The 19,154-nt window shown below is 39.2% G+C and overlaps 1 protein-coding gene across 1 annotated transcript; it reads right to left on the reverse strand.

Annotated features, from left to right (window-relative positions):
- Positions 1-819: 819 nt before the first annotated feature.
- On the reverse strand, positions 820-17,810 carry LOC114565167 (mitochondrial import inner membrane translocase subunit TIM44). Its single transcript, XM_028593061.1, has 13 exons — positions 17,710-17,810; positions 15,889-15,993; positions 15,201-15,365; positions 14,951-15,031; positions 14,582-14,731; positions 11,821-11,954; positions 8,585-8,670; positions 8,072-8,164; positions 7,453-7,577; positions 6,996-7,046; positions 3,869-3,958; positions 3,487-3,597; positions 820-3,308 (listed from the first exon to the last, which is right to left on the reverse strand). The coding sequence occupies exons 1-13, from the start codon at positions 17,737-17,739 to the stop codon at positions 3,189-3,191; spliced, it is 1,341 nt and encodes a 446-aa protein (XP_028448862.1). The 5' UTR covers positions 17,740-17,810; the 3' UTR covers positions 820-3,188.
- Positions 17,811-19,154: the final 1,344 nt, after the last annotated feature.

Raw genomic sequence — 19,154 nt, forward strand, 5'->3', positions numbered from 1 at the left:
ACAGCTAGCTAGACTATCTGTCCAATCTGAGTTTTACGTACACGTTCCACCAAAACAAGTTCCTTCTCGAGGCTATTATGCAGAGGCACTGTGGCTCCGCTCTGCGCTTAGCACCGCCCAAGACAATTGTGATTGGTTTAGAGAAATGCCAATAAACCAGAGCATGTTTTTCTCCCATGCCAGAATGCTGTGTGTACTAACCAGACCCTCCTACGCTTTGGAGGAAGGTCTGGCAAAGCGAAACTAGCTTTTAAGTGAACCTTGTCGTTTTTCTACACAATTGACAAAATATATTTCAGACATGCTAACAAGTTAGAAAGCTGGGTCAGCTGTTACTTGTTGTAAACCCATCTATTCCAATCTAAATAATGTGGAAGTGTTCAGTGAACAAAGAAAGTGGTGATTTGTTGAGCCTTACTTTTAGAAAAATAAAAATAACTTTTTTAAATTTTTAATTTCGAGATATGCCAAGAAGACATTTTGGCTGACAGTGGTGCTAGAGGAAAGCTCATGAAGTGGACAGTTTGTCCCCTGGGTCCCAAGAAGGAGTTCAGTACATTTCATGCAAAATTTGCTGAAGATCGAACCCAACAAAGATGCTAGATAAAAGTTGAGGCCTTTAAAAAAACATCAAGCTTCATTGTCTGGGGACCATAAATATCTATACCATATGAGATGGCAACCTGACCAATACCTGTGGGATATTATGCTGTGGACCAGCTGTAAGCAGGGGAAAGCTGCTCCACGCTCTGGCTGAATACTGCTGAGATTATTGCTGCCACAAGTCCCCCTTCACAGCTTGTCATGCATGTTTATCAATGAGTCTGCTCACATATTGTTCAAGTTAGTTAATTTAAAATATTGGTGTATATAATTGGTGGGTTTTATTTGACATATATGAGACAAATATCATCAGCACACACCAGGAATGTTACTTGAGCATGGTGTGACCAGCACGGTAAGTCATGAATTCCAGGTTGGACCATCTCACATCACATGCTTCGGCTGTGAATGGCAACTGTTATACAAAAAAAAAAAAAATGCTCAAAATCCCATCTTATAAATCTAGGCACTAAAGATATTCGCCAGGAGCTCAGGTTCTCTTCACAATCATGGGATGTTTCTGTAAATGGATTAAGTAGTCAAGGAAAGAGTTACAGTACAATCATAAATGTGTTCAATCGGGAGTAGAGGCCCACGGGGGTCACGCAGTGTCAGAAAACAGTCGACGCAACGGGTACAGTAATGTGCTTATTCATTCAAGTTTTCATCTTCAGCACTAACCTCTTGATAAACCACATGCACATCCACAGCAAAACAAACATTTTTAGTAAAACAAACAGCTGAAAAATGTACAGCATGAGATGGCAAATGATCCTCAAACAACAAAGCTGCCATGGTGACATATTTTGAATGTGGTCTCAAAGAAGCAGTACTCAACATTTAATATATTTACAAGGATTTGAGAGCTTATATTAATATGTAGATACAATACAGTTCTTCTTATTAATGGTGTACAGAATATACAGTGGCTGGGAGCCCAATGCACAACAACTTAAGAAAACATATGCAGCCTTTCAAATACAAACACAAGGACATGTTTTCTCCAGCTGCTGGTGTTCTCTTGGGAGCTCTGAGCTACAGTACACATCACAGCATGGAGCCTGACTACGCAGGTCATTACATCCTATATTATATGGGTCAATCCTTATCTTACTTGATGTACCATGTATGTTTTTGATAAGTTTCTGACATGAAAGCCAGCAGGAACCAAGCAGAAACCAACTCAGCCGAATTTTGAAGCCAATGCTAGAAAAAAGGGGCTGTACTCCATTGTCAGAATATTAATGTTGCAGCAAACAAATATCTGCTATGTAAAGATATAGTGGAGTAATGGCGTCCTGAGCAGAGAATGACTCTCCCGTATTTTGAGTACAGCCCCTTTTAAGATGCTTTTCATTTAATGGTCCATGGGAATTTGGCCTAGAAAAAGAAAACTTCAGCCATTTTCTCTCTAAAAACATTGAAGACTGTGTCTCGCTGAATTTCACCTTCTCTTATGTGTTTTTTTTGTGATTTTAAAGTGTTGTTTGTTAATGGGTCATTGAAGGGCCAGATATACACCAGAAAGTGGACGTGCAGTTCTTTTTATATTACATTTGGTGTTTGCATAGGCAAATTGTACACACATTTGTTGGCAGATCCTCACAGACAGGTATGTCAGGCTTTATAGCCACACCGTACATCCCGTAAGCCAGACTGGAAAAACACGGTTTCCCATAATGCAAATGGCATCTTTCGTTAGACCCTTTCTAGCTGTCTCAAGCCCAATCTGAGGTTACTCTGATGACATCATCAGGGTTATTTGTATATTTTTAAACCATTTTATTTATTTTCAAAAGCTCCCTCTAGAGCCATGGATGACATTATACATAACTAGTAGACTCCTTGTGACAAGTAAACCGATCTTCATATTTAAAATTTTACTTGAAGTTTTAACTTCAAGTTAGGTCTGTTGGTTGCTGCAACAAGGCTCCACCCCACTGCCCAAATTTGTATTTCCTGTTTAATATTATTTGACACACTAAACTTAGTTTTAGTCTTAAGATATCTCTCTTGAGATGAGAGGGTAAAGTCACAGGTGCCATATCCATTTTTTTTCCACCGGTCTTCTTAAAACTAGCCACCAGGCTGGTATGGATGGACTCTACCATTGGATAAAACAATGAAAGGACTGGCACAGGCTCATTTTTTAGCCAGTTTGTGAAAAACTTGGCTCCATCCATTCAAAAATGTTCTGTATTTACTCTCCACCTGGAATCCCAAACACCGAGCTGACCAGTGCAAGAGACAACACACACACACACACACACATTGCTGGACGCACGCATGTTTTCCATCACATAGCATATACCGGTAGTTTATCTCTATGTTCATGTATATCCTTGCACCATAGGGTGGATGAATATATACATGTGCACATGAATCCTCTGGGTGGCATTTTGGAAATGTGAGTGTGTGCAAATACAGTCTTTGGCATGACACAGGAGCATGGATGAACTCTGCGCTCAGATGTTTATGTATGTGTGAGTCAGTACGTGCAGGAGTTCCAGGCACATCCCTGTATCTTCTGCCCTTTACAGTTGGTGTGTCCCATGTCTGCCTTTTCATCTGCACTCTGCCTCCTCCTAGAGAGCCTGCTCGGTGCTGGAGGCAGAGATGTCCAAGAGTCTCCAGGCTGCGTTAGGGTTCAGCTCCTCTTGGTCCCGACACAACGCCCAAACATACATCATCCTCATCACCTTCTCCTGTTGAGGGAGGAGAAGAGCAGATGGTCAGTTGCGAAGAGACAGTAAGGAGAGGGAACGGTGTGTTATTGAGTGCTCATCTAATTTCAGCCATTTCAGTCTTCCTTGAAATAACTCTTGTTTATATCAATTATATCAGATTCACTATTCTGGTGGAAGTAATTAGGAGTTTACTGACCGGATCTCCTTCCACAATTTCTCCTTTGGGACTGCGGATCACCAAGACAACCTGAGCCTGGAAGGTGATGATCAGCACTGGGCCCTGGTCCATCATCTTACCCATCGCTAGCTACAACACAGCGAGAGACAATCAACAAACAATGAAATGAGAAGAACACACTTAACCGGGGTTATTCTTTTACACTTTCACTTTCATGTAAACAACATATGATGTCTGCTTTGGTGCATATAAGTGAAGTGAATGTTAGCTGAGAGGGAAAAAGAGTTGTGAATACAGAGTTACAAAAATTACAGATATCACTTCTTAGACATCTGAGAACACAGTTGTGTGTGTGTGTGTGTGTGTGTGTGTGTGTGTGTGTGTGTGTGTTTTAACTTACATCTATGTTATCAATGTCAAGGATTTTGGACTGGAAGAGCAGCCCCAGCCCTCTGGCCTGCTGGATGGGGTGAGCCAGCTGACTGTACGTCTGTGGACAGGTGAGGATAACACATTGGGCATGTAAATTAAGTTTCACACAAACTTGTATGCCACCTAAAGTGGACGGACCAAAACAGTTCCCTGTTCGTGAGGGTTTCCATTTTGTGAAAAAGTCATTGTGCCTATTTGCAACTACATCCAAACATTGACAAAGACATGTGGGATGTGGCTGATAGAAATATATTATATATATAAATAAATAAATAAATAAGGGCTGTCAAAATGAACACGACAATAACGAGTTAACACAAATTCCCATTTAACGCCACGAATATTGTTGACGTGCAAAAATTGCACGTGTTCAGTGATTTGGCCCTTGGACCGCTCCGTAGTTTGGGAAATCATTCAGGAAGCGATGCAGCAGTAACGTTGAAAGAAACAAAGCTCCTTAAGCAGAAATGGATGAAGAAAAGGATCTTACAAATGGGAAGTTAATTCCAAAACCCTTCCAGATGCTTCTCTCCACAACATCAAACTTATTTGCATGTACTGTCGATGTAAACTGAGTTACAACCTGAGGTAGGTCCAGTCTCAAACACCACTTGCTGGCCAAGCATACAGCTGATGCAGAGAACCTTCTTCCCCCTCGCCAAAGGCAGGCCACGCTTACAATTACAATGTTACATTTGACCAATGTACTTGTCAATGTGTTTTTTTTTTCCTTTAAAATAAAAAATTGACAACGGCAAATCCTGTCTTATTTTACTGAATGTGCTTGAGATGCATTTTGGGGTTTATCCATTGCATTAACTTTACCCTTGTTCACTTAAGCCGTGCAGGGTTGTCAAACTCATTTTAGTTCATGGGCCACATACCCCTAATTTGATCTCAAATGGGCCAGATCAGTAAACCACTCCAGAAAGATCAGGAACTTTATCTGCCACAGGGTTTCTTGTCAGCTTGATGTTGGCAAACGCAAGTTGCTTCTGCTATGACAGCGCTCTAAGGCCATTGTATGAAGAAATCTTTTTTTTTTACGGACCTGGTAGAGTTGGGTAATATTCCAAGAAAAAACTCAAAAATGTATAAGATTAAAGTTGTATAGTTACATAAAAAGATCTTGGATATTCTCTGAGATTAAAGTGGTAAATTTGGAATTGGAATTAATTACTTTTCTGCAATTTTCACATTTTGCAAAGAAGTCCTCCAGTGGCCCTGATTGGACCCTATGGCGGGCCGGTTCTGGCCCACGGGCCGTATTTTTGACACCCCTGCGTTAGAGGCAACGTTTGGAAGAGGATGACGGACGGTTGCGTCACTGGTTGCGCACGATCACAATTTCTGGCACTTGATTTTTGAAGTTGACAACGGCTGAGTTTACTGGTATCGTAGCCTAAAATGAGCAAAAGAACACAAATTAACAGCTTTTAAAAATAGGCCTAATAAACGAACTGCCCCAAAGAGCTGTGGAGATTCTGCAGAGCAGCAAAAGGCAGAGCTTTTCGGATTGTTTATTGTAGCAACTTGGTTTGGTTTTGCTGTTGCATAGTGTTGTTACTATCTATCGGCCTGTTCTCATAATGATGCTGCTCAATGGCATTGTTCTTGTATATGCCGACTTTTGTGTTTCTTTGGGCTATTGCTGGCTGTTTTCCTGTGTGTTTCCACTGCGCGCTTCAACAAATGATCGGTGTAAAAAATTAACTAAGTGTAGCTATCCAATGTATATATATATTTTTTGGCATTTTGCAGAAAATCGGAATTAAATGTGTAGCTCCAGATTGAGCCTGTGTGAAAACATTCTGCGCACCGCTACACATTTTAGCGGTTTGCTGTAGCCTATGGTATTTCAAAAAGTATGTCTGCAAACTCCACGCGTAATCTCTGTTGTTGTTGTTGTTACCTGGGCTGTTAAGTGAGAGTGCTTATTTTTTTTTTCTGAGACATTGTGACACTGTTTTGAGTGCTTTAATACCCGGTTAATGGGGGATCTTTACACGTGTTTCCAATTTGTAAGTGGAACATTACAGTGAGCATAGGCCTTTATAACTGTGAATACATCGATTGCTGGATTCAAAGTTATACAGCGAACTGGACATAAGTTAATTTTTTAGCCCAGATCACAGGTCTGTTATGTTCTAGCTCTGTATGTCTGCTGCATTCTACCAGTAGGCGGCACTGTTGTAAAGCAGGTATTAGTAGCCTAGGCTAGAACACAGGTCTGACAGCAAGTTTGCCCTCAGTGGCTTATTTAGATATATATTAGTTTTGTCGAAAGACTACATTATTTTGTAGGCCTGTATGAATATTGTGTGCGCGGTTTATGTGTGTGGCTGTTTGTGTGTGGTGCATTTGGCATTCTCTCGCCTGCAAATTTGAGCTACTGAGAGCTGCAAGGATGATTGTGTAAACCCGGCCTGTTGGCTGGTATTTGAGTTATGATGGTGTTGTAACGTTGGTGTAAATAACATGACTTAACGGTAAAGGTAGCCTTCAAGCGTGCACAATAATTGTGCGTATTATAAAATAGAATCCTGCCGGTGCCACTAGTGTTAGTATTACCAAGTCGTGTTACATTCAGGTCAGTGTGCCGATCTGTTGGTGCTTGATGGGCTTGAGTTTGCCATATTATGGTTTCAGCATATTTTTTTGGGCCTACAGTACCTTTTGAGGTTATTCTGTATTGTTATTGTTTTGGATTATTGCAATAATAATCAACATTTGCATAAAGCAAGCATCTTTGTCCACTCCCATGTTGATAAGAGCATTAAAAACTAGAAAAATATCCCTTTTAAAGTACATTTAGAACAGATACAATTTTATTAATCGCGAGTATACTATGGACAATAGAGCTGTCCATTTCTTTTTTTATATTCAAATAATGTTCTAATATTCAATCTCAAATGCAGACTGTTGTTAATATGTAAATATAAATATTTGAATTGATTGACAGCCCTAATAACAATACAGAGATGCTGCTGGGCCTGATCTCAGACTCAAATGCAAAACCCACTTTCACTTTCTACGCTGTATTTATTTAGAGTATGATTGAATGCAAAATGTAGAGGCGGAAGCATATAACTTACAGCTTCATAGCACCAGTCTTTTAATACATCCAGCTCTCCGCGGATCATGGCCTGCAGAAAGGACAGGTTATTGGTTATTGTTTTCAACGTCAGAAGGGTATTTCACAGAACACACTGAGCCAGACAACCAAACTCATTCTGTTTTCATTTCATTACAGCACATTATTTTGAGTGTTTCCTGACATCAATGATTGCATATATGTCTTTTGCTGCTCAGCTTGCTTAGAACTTACTTCAAAATCTGACCGCTCCAGCTTGACTTTGTCAATTCTAACACAAATTAATTTACTTAATCTGATGTACGCATGAGTAAAATGTCACGTTTAATGAAGCAAGACCTTCATCTGTAGTTGGAAGTCTTTTCTTAGCCTCCTTAGTAAATAAGAACAAAGACTGTGAAGGAAGATAGTTAGAGTCGAGGACAAACAGTCTACAGGGAGTAGAAAAGTCTATTTACCTCCAGTATGTTAGGGATGATGTCTTTCTCACACTGTTTGAGGAACGAGTCTTTGTCAAAGGTGGGGTCTGCCTTCACGATCTCTGTCAGCACCTCGGACATTTCCGTTTTAGAGAAAAGACCACCTCAAAAACAAACGGCCACAACAAACAGATCAGTCGCTACTACAGATGGAACGTTAACGAATATAAGTTAATATCCTACATCTTTGAAATACCCACACATTTATCTATAAAACCTGGCCACAACATAGAGCACATCTTTTGTTTCTAAGCAGAGATGTGTAGTGACATCACTCACAACTTGACTCGGCAGCTGTGAACAATATGCAATCTTCTCTACGTTGAACACGTTTTATTAAAACTTGCAGATTGTCTTTTGGAAATGAATAGCTATTATGGTTAAAATGGGCGAACGTGTTAACGTCTGCTTGTTAAAACTACCTGTTTAAATGGCCAACGCACTTTCCCATATTGTTTTATAATGACATGAGATATCAGGTTTTATTCTGTTTTGGGAACAGTTTGTTAATTATATTGTGTGTAGATCAGTTTAGAGAAAGAGATTACAACAATGACAAGAAACTGCCAAATCAAAACCAACTATGGTGGAGCATTACCTAGGAAGCCGGTGACCCTGTCAGTCACAGCTCTGGATGCTCGGACCAAGGCGTTGTCACTTTCATCATATTTCATCTTCATCTCAAAGAATCCTGTAGGAAACAAAAGAAATACTGAGGTGAGGATCACTTAACAGATCTTTTCTTTTTTCTTTTCTATTCTTTATATATTTGTTTCTGTTTCTAGATTTATTTATTGTTTATTTTATATTAATGTTTACTATGTTTGTTTATGTTGAAACCAATCACCAAGGCAAATGTATTGCAAGTGTTTTACTTGGCATTAAATCCTTTTGTGATTCTTATGATTTCTGATTCAGAACTTGTTTTAACAAAAAGTGTTTTTCAGTGCTAATGGTGGAGGAATGGTCTACACCTGATGCCTGAACTAACTTACTTTATAATGTACTACTGTAAAGACTCTGGTGCCACCTGCTGCCTTTAAAGGAAATTACACATGTGCGACTGTAGATGATTTTATTATACAACATGAATTCCAAAGTATTTCCTTACTGTTAAAAACAACGTTATTGTCCTTGAACTCCTTCCACTGCTGGTACCACTTTGAATCCTTGTGGAGAACAACACCTGTATCCTCTCTGCATCACAAAATACAAAAAAGTCACATCCGACATTAGAGATGTTTACAATTTTTTTTCCCAGCTACCAGTCCACACTCCGTACTTTGGTCCGCACGGGGACATGTATGGAGCTAAATCAGGGCCAAATGTTTTGTTCATTTGAAAAAAATATATATAGTTGAAAAAATAAAGCTTGAAATTGAAAATTTAAGTTTTGGTCAAAACTTGGAAAAAATAAAACCATGTATTCAAACTTAAAATAAGTGTACCAATTTTTCTTTCAGTTTGAATAAAATATAGATTAAATTCTGGAATTATTTTGAATAAATTATAAATTTTCATTTTTCACTTTAAGATTTGTTTTCAGTTCCACATTTCATGTTTTCAGATTCAAAACTTATTTTTTTTACGCCTTCAAATCTTTTTTTTTCGGTTTCAAATCTTTTTTTTTCGTTTTCAGATCTGTTTTTCACTTTCAGATAATTTTTTTTCGGTTTCAGACTTTTGGCCCTGATTTTGCGTGGGGGGCGTGGCTTCAACTCAGAGGGGCGTGGTATTATGAGTGACAGCCTAACAACGAAGGCAGAAGACTCCTCTGTCATGTTGACTTCAGGAAATGGTGTTACTGTGAGAACTATGACTGAATGCTTTCTATCCACTATATACATGTAATGTTTACTTAATAAACTGATGCAAGTGACAAAGTTCCATTTAAAAAATTGTATTGGACAACACATGGTACCAATTACACTATAAGAGCAATAAACTGATTGTGCAGTTCGGCAGGAACAATGACTTCTCCCACTTCCATGTATGACATTGAATGTAGCACCACAGTATTCACTCGGCAGTCAGCATAGCGTCCGCTCCGCCAAGGCAACCTGCTGGCGCAGCCCACGGGTAAGACATGTGAAAGATATTATCCTTTTTGAATAGATACTTTGGGACATTATCCCCGCAGTGGCATTTTTTTTGTCATTAACACATAAAGGGAAAATAGGTGGACAGCTGGAAATGAAGCATCGCTAGCACAAAAGTTAGCATTATCTAACGTTAGCTTCACACTAGCTGGTGTTTTTACACCAATTTGTGTCCAGCTCAAGTTTTTTTTACTTTAACGTGTAGTGGTCTTTGTTAACCTCTGTTTGTCAGAATGACCATAACTCGACAGTGGCTGCCTGCAGCCGTACAGCCTTATAAATGTAAAACATTATAGATAACTAACATTGCTAGTGTTACCTTTTCATGGTTAGTTTAAACAACATAACTTGTCCTGGTCCGCTTTGTTAATCAATCAATCAATTAAAGCTTTTATTACGGACACACACGGTCCAGAAAACAGACAGTAAGACATACAAATACAAAAAGACAAGTTAGTGTATTCTGATACTTAAGTTAGGCTGTGGTAGAAGCCTTCAAAGTTTGCCCACTTGGCATATTTTGTAAGGCATAACTGTCATGCTGTTACATGTAACGTTATAGTGTAAAACGAATTTATCAGGCCAGAGCATTAATGTAAAGTCATATTTGTCTACTCTATAAAAGGAGACCTTCTTCACTGCAGCCAGTGTCAAGTTATGGTCATTCTGACAAACAGAGGTTAACAAAGACCAATACACGTTAAAGTAAAAAAAAACTTGAGCTGGACACTGAAATTAGTGTAAAAACACCAGCTAGTGTGAAGCTAACGTTAGTTAATGCTAACTTTAGTGCTAGCGATGCTTGATTGCCAGCTTTGTCCAGCTGTCCACCTATTTTCCTTTTATGTGTTAATCAAAAAAAAATGCCACTGAGGGGATAACGTCGCACAGTATCTATTCAAAAATGCTAATATCTTTCACATGTCCTACCTGTGGGCTGGTGCCAGTGAATACTGTGGTGCTATAAGTCATACATGGAAGTGGGAGAAGTCATTGTTCCTGCTGAACTGCACAATCTGGCACAGTTTATTGCTCTTATAATGTAATTGGTACCATTTGTTGTCCAAAAATTTTTTAAATGGAACTTTGTCACTGGCATCAGTTTAAGTAAAAATCACATGTATATAGTGGATAGAAAGCATTCAGTCATAGTTCTCACAGTAACACCATTTCCTGAAGTCAACATGACAGAGGAGTCTTCTGCCTTCTTTGATAGGCTGTCACTCATAATGCCACGCCCCTCTGAGTTGAAGCCACGCCCCCCACGCCAAATCAGGGCCAAAAGTCTCAAAACGAAAAAAAAAAATATCTGAAAGTGAAAAACAGATCTGAAACGAAAAAAAAAAAAAAAGATTTGAAGCCGTAAAAAAAAGATTTGAAGCCGTAAAAAAAAGATTTTAACCTTAAAAAAAAGATTTGAAGACTTAAAAAAAAGATTTGAAGCCGTAAAAAAAATAACTTTTGAATCTGAAAACATGAAATGTGGAACTGAAAACAAATATAAAAGTGAAAAATGAAAATTTATAATTTATTCAAAATAATTCCAGAATTGAATCTATATTTTATTCAGACTGAAATAAAAATTGGTACACTTATTTTTAGTTCAAATACATGGTTTTATTTTTTCCAAGTTTTGACCAAAACTTAAATTTTCAATTTCAAGCTTTATTTTTTCAACTATATATATTTTTTTCGAATGAACAAAACATTTGGCCCCGATTTAGCTCCATAGACATGAACCAGCAACCCTCCCGTTCCTAACCCAACTCCCTACGGACTGAGCCACCCCACACAAATGCGGCTATGGATTAAAGGTATAGTAAGTGATGTTATTCCAATAAACTTTTTGTCAAATTCAGCGATTATCTCCTCATGGTCACCTAGCTCTCTATTTTCTGTGTTGATACACAGCCCTCGCCGTGTAAATGGAAAACAAACAGAAAGGAGCGCACGAGCCACAAAACCAAAGCCAATCGACAACAGGCGATGACAGTTGATGCTAGAGGGGTAGGGGGGAGGCAGCATGTGAATGTGCCAGCCGGCCAGTAGTTATCTGTCTGTGAATTTGGGGGGCGGAGCTTCTACAGGAGAGGTTATATTTGTTTGGCAGTTGAGTTCAAATATCAAAATTTTTTGCGCAGCATCGGTTACTGCACATTTTAGCATACATTGTCCTGGTGAAGATATATTCTTACAGCAGAGGGGGGTGAGAGGGGAAACACCTTTTTGAGTTCCAACAGCTACTCACTCGTTAGCCTCGAACACTCTGGTATCGCTGTCGGCTCCTTTGGAGGAGAAATCGCTTCTCTTCCTTAGTTGCGAGGGAGCTCTGTAAGCGCCGGCATCGCCGACATCTATCTCCTTCTTCATGGTCTCCACACCCTACAAAGATCACACACAGTTGTATTATAACTGGGGTAGGACAGTACATGTGTATATCTACAGAACCATTCAGTACAGGACTATCAGGTCAGTACACCATATGAGCTGAATATCTGCAGTCTGAGTCTTGTGTGGAACTTTTGAATTCTTGTGTGGAATTCAAAAGTAAGTTTCACCTGAATGCTTTGATAAAATGCTAAACAGTCTGCATGTGGGTAGGCGCCTTTCTACCTTATCGGACAAAGCCCTTTACCTCTCATTCACACGCACATTCGTACACTGATAGTGGCAGAGCTGCCATGCAAGGCGCTGGCCTGCCATCAGGAGTAACTTGGTGTTCAGTGTCTTGCTCAAGGATAGGAAGAGTTGGGGATCGAACTGTCAACCTTGTAAGGCTGAGCAATTTTATCGATTCTGCGATATAAATCAATTTTTTTTTCCCCAAGAAAGTATCGATTTTTATGCCGCGAGTATCGATAAATAAGTCCCATTCAAATCCCCCGTGTTTACCCCCGTTCACGTTGCAGGAAGAGCGATTTGGTCAGCCAGCCGCTAGTGTCGCTGCAGAGCAGCCAACGTCAACTGGCGGCCCTCCGCCAAAGCTTTTAGTCTGGCCCCCAAAATAATCATGAATTCACAAAATGTAAAGAGGAAAAAATGCGTTCTGTTATTTATCATTTCAAGCATTTAGAGCAAAAACCCAGCCCCCTGTATTTACATCTCTATTCACATGCCGGGATTCTGTAGCCTACAGCGACGCCCGAGCTCCACACACACGGCTGAGCCGAGATGTGTGTGCGTTAAAACACACACACAGCTGAGCCGAGATGTGTGTGCGTTAAAACACACACACACCGCTGAGCCGAGATGTGTGTGTGTTAAAGGTTAAAACACGCAGCACCTGACTGGGAACGATACAGAGTTACAAACGGCCGCTGGGGCAGATGAACTCACGCTGTCTCTTTTCTGTAAATAGGCTACAATTAAACCTTTGTGAGTAGAAAGTCAATACTTATCAATGCACTCACCTGTGTAGACCGGCATAAACATGTAGAAAGCGATACTTTGACACAGCTCTACTCTGCAAATAGCGAATTTTTACAAAGAAGCTAAAACAAAAGCTGTCGTTTTATAGTTTAACTGTTTATCTTAGGTTGCCAGGAATCTGGAAAATTTGACAAATTCTTGTAAACCTCACTGCTGGCTGAACAAACCAAACTCTCCGCTAGAGCGGACAATCTGGAGCTATTTAATATGCACGTGAATGACGCAATCGTTATGTTCCAGTGATGATGATGATGAAGCTGGTTGTATTATTTTGCAACAACATTGTTTCATTGCAAATGAGGCATACATGACGAGTGCATAGCCTGCTTATCAGTCCATTCATCATTAAAGCTGGGCTTTTGGCTTTTCCACGTCAACTTTTCGCTTCAGCCTCTTTGACAGTGACATGTTTACCTGACATCAGCCTTTCTTTCTGCAAGCATTTTCCACCAATCAGGATGCTACAGACTACAATAATGTTTCCATAATCACAGACTTTAACCATCACTCCTCAGTGAACTGCCTCCTAGTCTGAGATCTTTTTCTAGTTAAAGAGCCAGTTATCATTATGGAGTTTCCATGTTTTTATAGGAGTTTGCTCACACTAATACATCTTAAAAAAATAGTATGTAATATATGCGTATTAGGTATAAATTCATTTTATTTTCTTTATTTGAAAGTCCGGCCGCCAGAGTGCTTAGAAAAATTCTGAAAAAAATGTAGTTGATGATCCCTGCTGTAGACTCTCTGTCCAGTCAGAGACATATATTGTGTAATTGATGTTTTCAGTTCAATTAATTAAATCCAAGTAAATGGAACACTCACAAGATGTCACCAAAATCACTCGGTCCCCTTTAAATCTTTCAGAAAATGATGTAAGTGTATCTAAATATATCGAATCGTATAGTTGGCTGAATATCGTGATATATATTGTATCGTGAGCTGAATATCGTGTATCGTATCGTGAGATTAGTGTATCGCTACAGCCCTACAACCTTGTGGTTAAAAGTCACCCTGCTCTACCTCCTAAGCCACAGCTACCAACTACAGTGGTAGCGTGACAAGCGTTGACTGTTTGACCATGCTAATCAGGCCCCCCCCCCCGACATCCACCCTTTGCAATCCCTGTGGTTTCTCACTATATTACAATATATTCTTTGGAAACAACCCGTCGACTCATTTGCAACAGCATTAGCCTAATATTCAGATTCAGATAACTTTATTATTTTTTATATATATAAAATCAGTAAAAAAATTCAGATTCAGATAACTTTATTATTTTATATATAATATAAAATAATAAAGTTATCTGAATCTGAATATTAGGCTAATAAAATATGCGGCTATAATGCGGATATAAAATATCCAGAACTAACTGGAGTGAAAAGTAGAGAACACAGAAGCAATTCTGTTTCCTTCACATGAGCACTGACTTACTGACCTGTGCAAATGTTTGAGTGACTTCATTTGTACAGCAAGAATAATGGCCCATGAACATCTGCTCAGTGTTAACTAAGAGATGCTGTCATTTTGAGCCTAAAAGCTTGGAAATGTGTGGATATCATGTTTTCTCTTCTGACCTGTGAGATGGCCCTGAATGCGCCGGTTCTGCCCAGTTTTTCTCCTCCTTTGGAGACGGTCTCAGCAGAGTGCATGGCTGTCTTGGCAGCCTCCTCCACACTTTCCTTGATCTTCTTCCCGATGTCGGTACGACTCACCTCCTCGAGACCCTATGGCCATTATGCCGATACATGCGCACACACACAAGATCGATGCAATTAGTAAGACAACATGGTTAAATATACAGCATGTGGCTTTTCCAGGAACCAAGAAGACTTTATAAGAACTTTTTTTTTTCTCCAATTTGAGGCTGTGATTTTTTTACACCCACAGTGTAGAAGTATGACTGGTTTATTGTTAAACCAGACAAAGTGCTTCTGATACCTTACCTCCTTGACGGTCTCTGACAGGGAGCCAAAGGTCTTCTTAAACACCTCGGAAGTCTTCACTGTCTCAGACTCTATAGATTTCTATTGAAGGAAATAAAAAATAACTAATGTGTGCACGTTACAAAAAATAAAACCATGTAAAATGAATCCTGGTTGATGCAGATAAATTACATTAATGCAAAACAAATCAATCATTATTCAAGGAGATATTGTCTCATATACAAATCTACAAACCAAATCATGTTCTTACATATTTTCTGCGAGCTTGTTGCAGAGCGTCAGACTCCTCAAGCCTCTTGGCCTCTTCTCTGAACTTCTTAATGTTCTCTTTCATCTCCTGATTCTTACTGAATTCCTGACGCAGATTATCCACAAACTCTCCCAGGAAGCCTTTACGTCCTGAAGCATATCGCACCTGTTGAGATAGAACAGAATACAGGACTTCAGTTGGACAGACTATTCACATTTTTGTACTGGGAAGTCCGTTTTTATCTGTCTATGGCATTGAAAGAAGGAATAAACCAGAGTCCAAGTACTATTTAGTAGGACTGGGTATCGCCAAGGATTTCCAGAAGACATTTGATTTCAAACCACAAAGTTCCGATTTGATTACATGTCCGATTTTAATATCATTAAAACTTCAGTTACAATACCAATTTTTCTTGGATATAAAAGAGATTCTCAGATAACGTATGCCCAAAAGGGGGGTCAATTCACCACACGTATGGTGAAAAGCATATTAAAAGATTGATTTCGGGATTTTATTTATCAATATCAGATCACTCAAAGACCAATTTTAAGTGGAGAATCGATTATTTACACCCAGTCCTACTATTTAGTATGAAAGAAGGCAACCTTAAAAACGGGACAGATAACTAAAAAAACACATTTCTAACTTAAATTCATTCTTCTGATGAATGGGAGCGGTCAGCATGTACCTGCACGTTTGCAGCTGAGCTCCGATGTAACGTGTAGGCATCTCCTCTCCACACTGGAGAGACCAGAGGCCGGGAGCAGAGGGCCAAGGCTCGTCTGCCAACCAGCTGCAAATGGAGAGAGAGCCACTGTTAGTAACAAACACTGACTCTGCCATGGCACTGCAATGGATGGAAATGAGTGACGGGTGGTTAATGACTTAAGAGTCAGGCCCTCACAGTAATGAGCAAGGATTTACAATAGGAAAATGGCAGGACATTGGGGGGAAAAAAAGGTTAGTAAGGTATGGTGGACACTTAGGGGTTTTCCTCTTGCAATCTCGATCCAAAAAGCAGTTCTAAAGAAGGCCAGCTCAGCATTTTTATACATTGGTTATTTCATTCAGTACACACCTGTTTAGAAGAACATGTATTTGTTATGCTTGTCAGTCAACATTCAGCTTTTCCTTTAATTTGTCACCTCTCTGGAGGGTTGGGCATCGAGAACCGATTACTAATCTGAATCGTTTAAAAAAATTACAATTCCATCGGAATCGTTTCTTTATTGGAATCGTTTGGAGGATTTGGTTTCAAATCTGATCATGGGTTCCAAATTTAAAATGCGCAAGTTTTGGTTTCAGTAGCAGCCAGGCGCTTGTTGTGTTGCAGCCGTGCAGCACAGTAAGCAAAGCTCTAGTGTGGCTTTATTTTGCATTGTAAAAGCTGTAAAACGGCAACCCACCTATGAATCAAAATAAAACTTTCCTCTTATTTGTGAAATAAGCATCTAAACCGTTTCAACTCCACCACTCAAAGAATCGGAATCGAGAATCGATAAGAACCGGAATCAAAAGGAAGAATCGTAATTGGAATCAGAATCGTTAAAATCCAAACGATGCCCATCCCTACCTCTCTGTATCTGCATGGGTAGTGGGTTTAATTATGAGTGGAGACATTTCTGTGAACAGTGAACACCTATGTGACCCAAATAGTCCCATATTTTGTCACTGCTAGAAAGGGTCACGCATGTTGATGCTATAGGAGGGACACCACATGTAGTAATAGCTGTCAAACTAAAGTATGTGGTGATAAAACCATTTGCACTGACAAGATAGCTGAACTGCCTAGTCAGGTGGCAGAATCTGATGAGGCACAGAATGTGTTGTAACACCAGTATTACTTATAGACGAGATTATACCACTATTATTAATCTTTTTAAGCCTGTTATGTTTTCTAACAAACAATGTTTCATTGCCTGGCTATGTAGGAGTCTAAACGGCTTACTATTTATGAATAAAAAATAATAATAAATAGAACCTTAAAAATAAAAGCAATAAAATAAATGGCAATTGAAAATGTGCAAATAAAAAGGGTAAAAGCAATAGAATTAGAGTAAAATAAAATAAAACTAAAGAGCAGTAAAAACATTGTTAAAAGGGACGGTATCACATAAAGCAAGTCTATAAAAAATGGTTTTTAAGAAGTGATTAAGAGTTCACTGATTCTGCGAGCCTTATCTGCCCATGGATTTAACTAAATACGACCGGTTTTAAGCCATTATACACAGACATCTTTTCACCAACAGACCTAAAACAGAACGTATATTTTAGACGTTGATAGGTAAACAAGAACATTAAGAAATCTGCCGGTCAGTCTGATGCAACAAGGCCTTTTCTCTCGGACATCTCGAGCTTTTTGTTGCATAAAAAACACCCTACGGAATCCCCCCCCAAACATAACTGCACGTGAAAAGACTAACAACAAACTGTTTATGTCTACACTCTTCACCAAATTATCTACTGGAGACTTAAGAGCTGCAATAAAGGACATGAATGGTTGTCTAACCTCGTAGCACCGACACACGGAGGCTGCCATCTTGATCTTGAAATGCGCGTAGCTGCACGTGGGTCCCTGCTGCAGCAGCTGACCTTCCGCTAAACCAATAGGAGCAGAGCTGGTGGGCTGGGGGCGGAGCCAGCTGTCAGCGCAATATAAAAACGGAAAATCCACCCTAAAAAGAAAAAACCTTGTGCTTTTATAATGATACAATTAAACAACATTACACACAACCCCAACTGTCTACCTAAACAAAATATCCCAGATTTTCACATTCTTTATATTACCGTTTATTCTGTAAGCCTACACTTTGCCCTTCCTTCAGTAGGCTAGCCTATACCTCTAGGCTCTACTGTGCTATGACAATAAAGTTGAATCTAATATAATATGATTAACTAATTTGATGTAGGATATTACATCTAAATGGGTTTCATTTGAGGTCACTAAATAAATCACAATTGGCGCCTTTGTGTCCTTGGAGTTATTCTCTTGTTACAAAACAGAGTAGACATTATCAGGATATGCTGTCACTACAGTGAGTACAATATAAAAAGTTACAATGTTATTGTATTTTTTAGTTCCTATTTCCTCCTTAATTTTAAAAAGATACTGTTTGTAATTGTAATTTGTCAGTGAGGAAATCTAGCTTATCTAACTTAAAGGTCTCATGACATGGTTCTCTTTGGATGCTTTTATATAGACCTCAGTGGTCCCCTACTGTATCTGAAGTCTCTTTTATATAGACCTTAGTGGTCCCCTAATACTGTATCTGAAGTCTCTTTTATATAGACCTTAGTGGTCCCCTAATACTGTATCTGAAGTCTCTTTTATATAGGCCTTAGTGGTCCCCTAATACTGTATCTGAAGTCTCTTTTATATAGGCCTTAGTGGTCCCCTAATACTGTATCTGAAGTCTCTTTTATATAGACCCTAGTGGTCCCCTAATACTGTATCTGAAGTCTCTTTTATATATACCTTAGTGGTCCCCTAATACTGTATCTGAAGTCTCTTTTATATAGACCTTAGTGGTCCCCTAATACTGTATCTGAAGTCTCTTTTATATAGACCTTAGTGGTCCCCTAATACTGTATCTGAAGTCTCTTTTATATAGACCTTAGTGGTCCCATAATACTGTATCTGAAGTCTCTTTCCCGAAATTCAGCCTTGGTGCAGAATTACAGCCACTAGAGCTAGTCCCACAATAAGCTTTCCTTAGGATGTGCCATTTCTGTGTCTGTAGCTATTGAGGAGGAGAGGGGGGTGGCCTTGACCAACTGCCACTTTGCTCGTTTGAAAGCTATATATATATATATATATATATATATATATATATAGTCTGACTCTCTTCCAGATTCAAGTACAGTACTTATGTACACTAGATAGACAACTGTATGCTGGGTCTAGGGCCAGGCCACACAGGATGGTGGCATCCTATATAGGTTACTTTCACATGT

Source organism: Perca flavescens, chromosome 12 (assembly GCF_004354835.1).
Source record: "Perca flavescens isolate YP-PL-M2 chromosome 12, PFLA_1.0, whole genome shotgun sequence".
In the NCBI taxonomy this organism is placed as follows: Eukaryota; Metazoa; Chordata; class Actinopteri; order Perciformes; family Percidae; genus Perca; species Perca flavescens.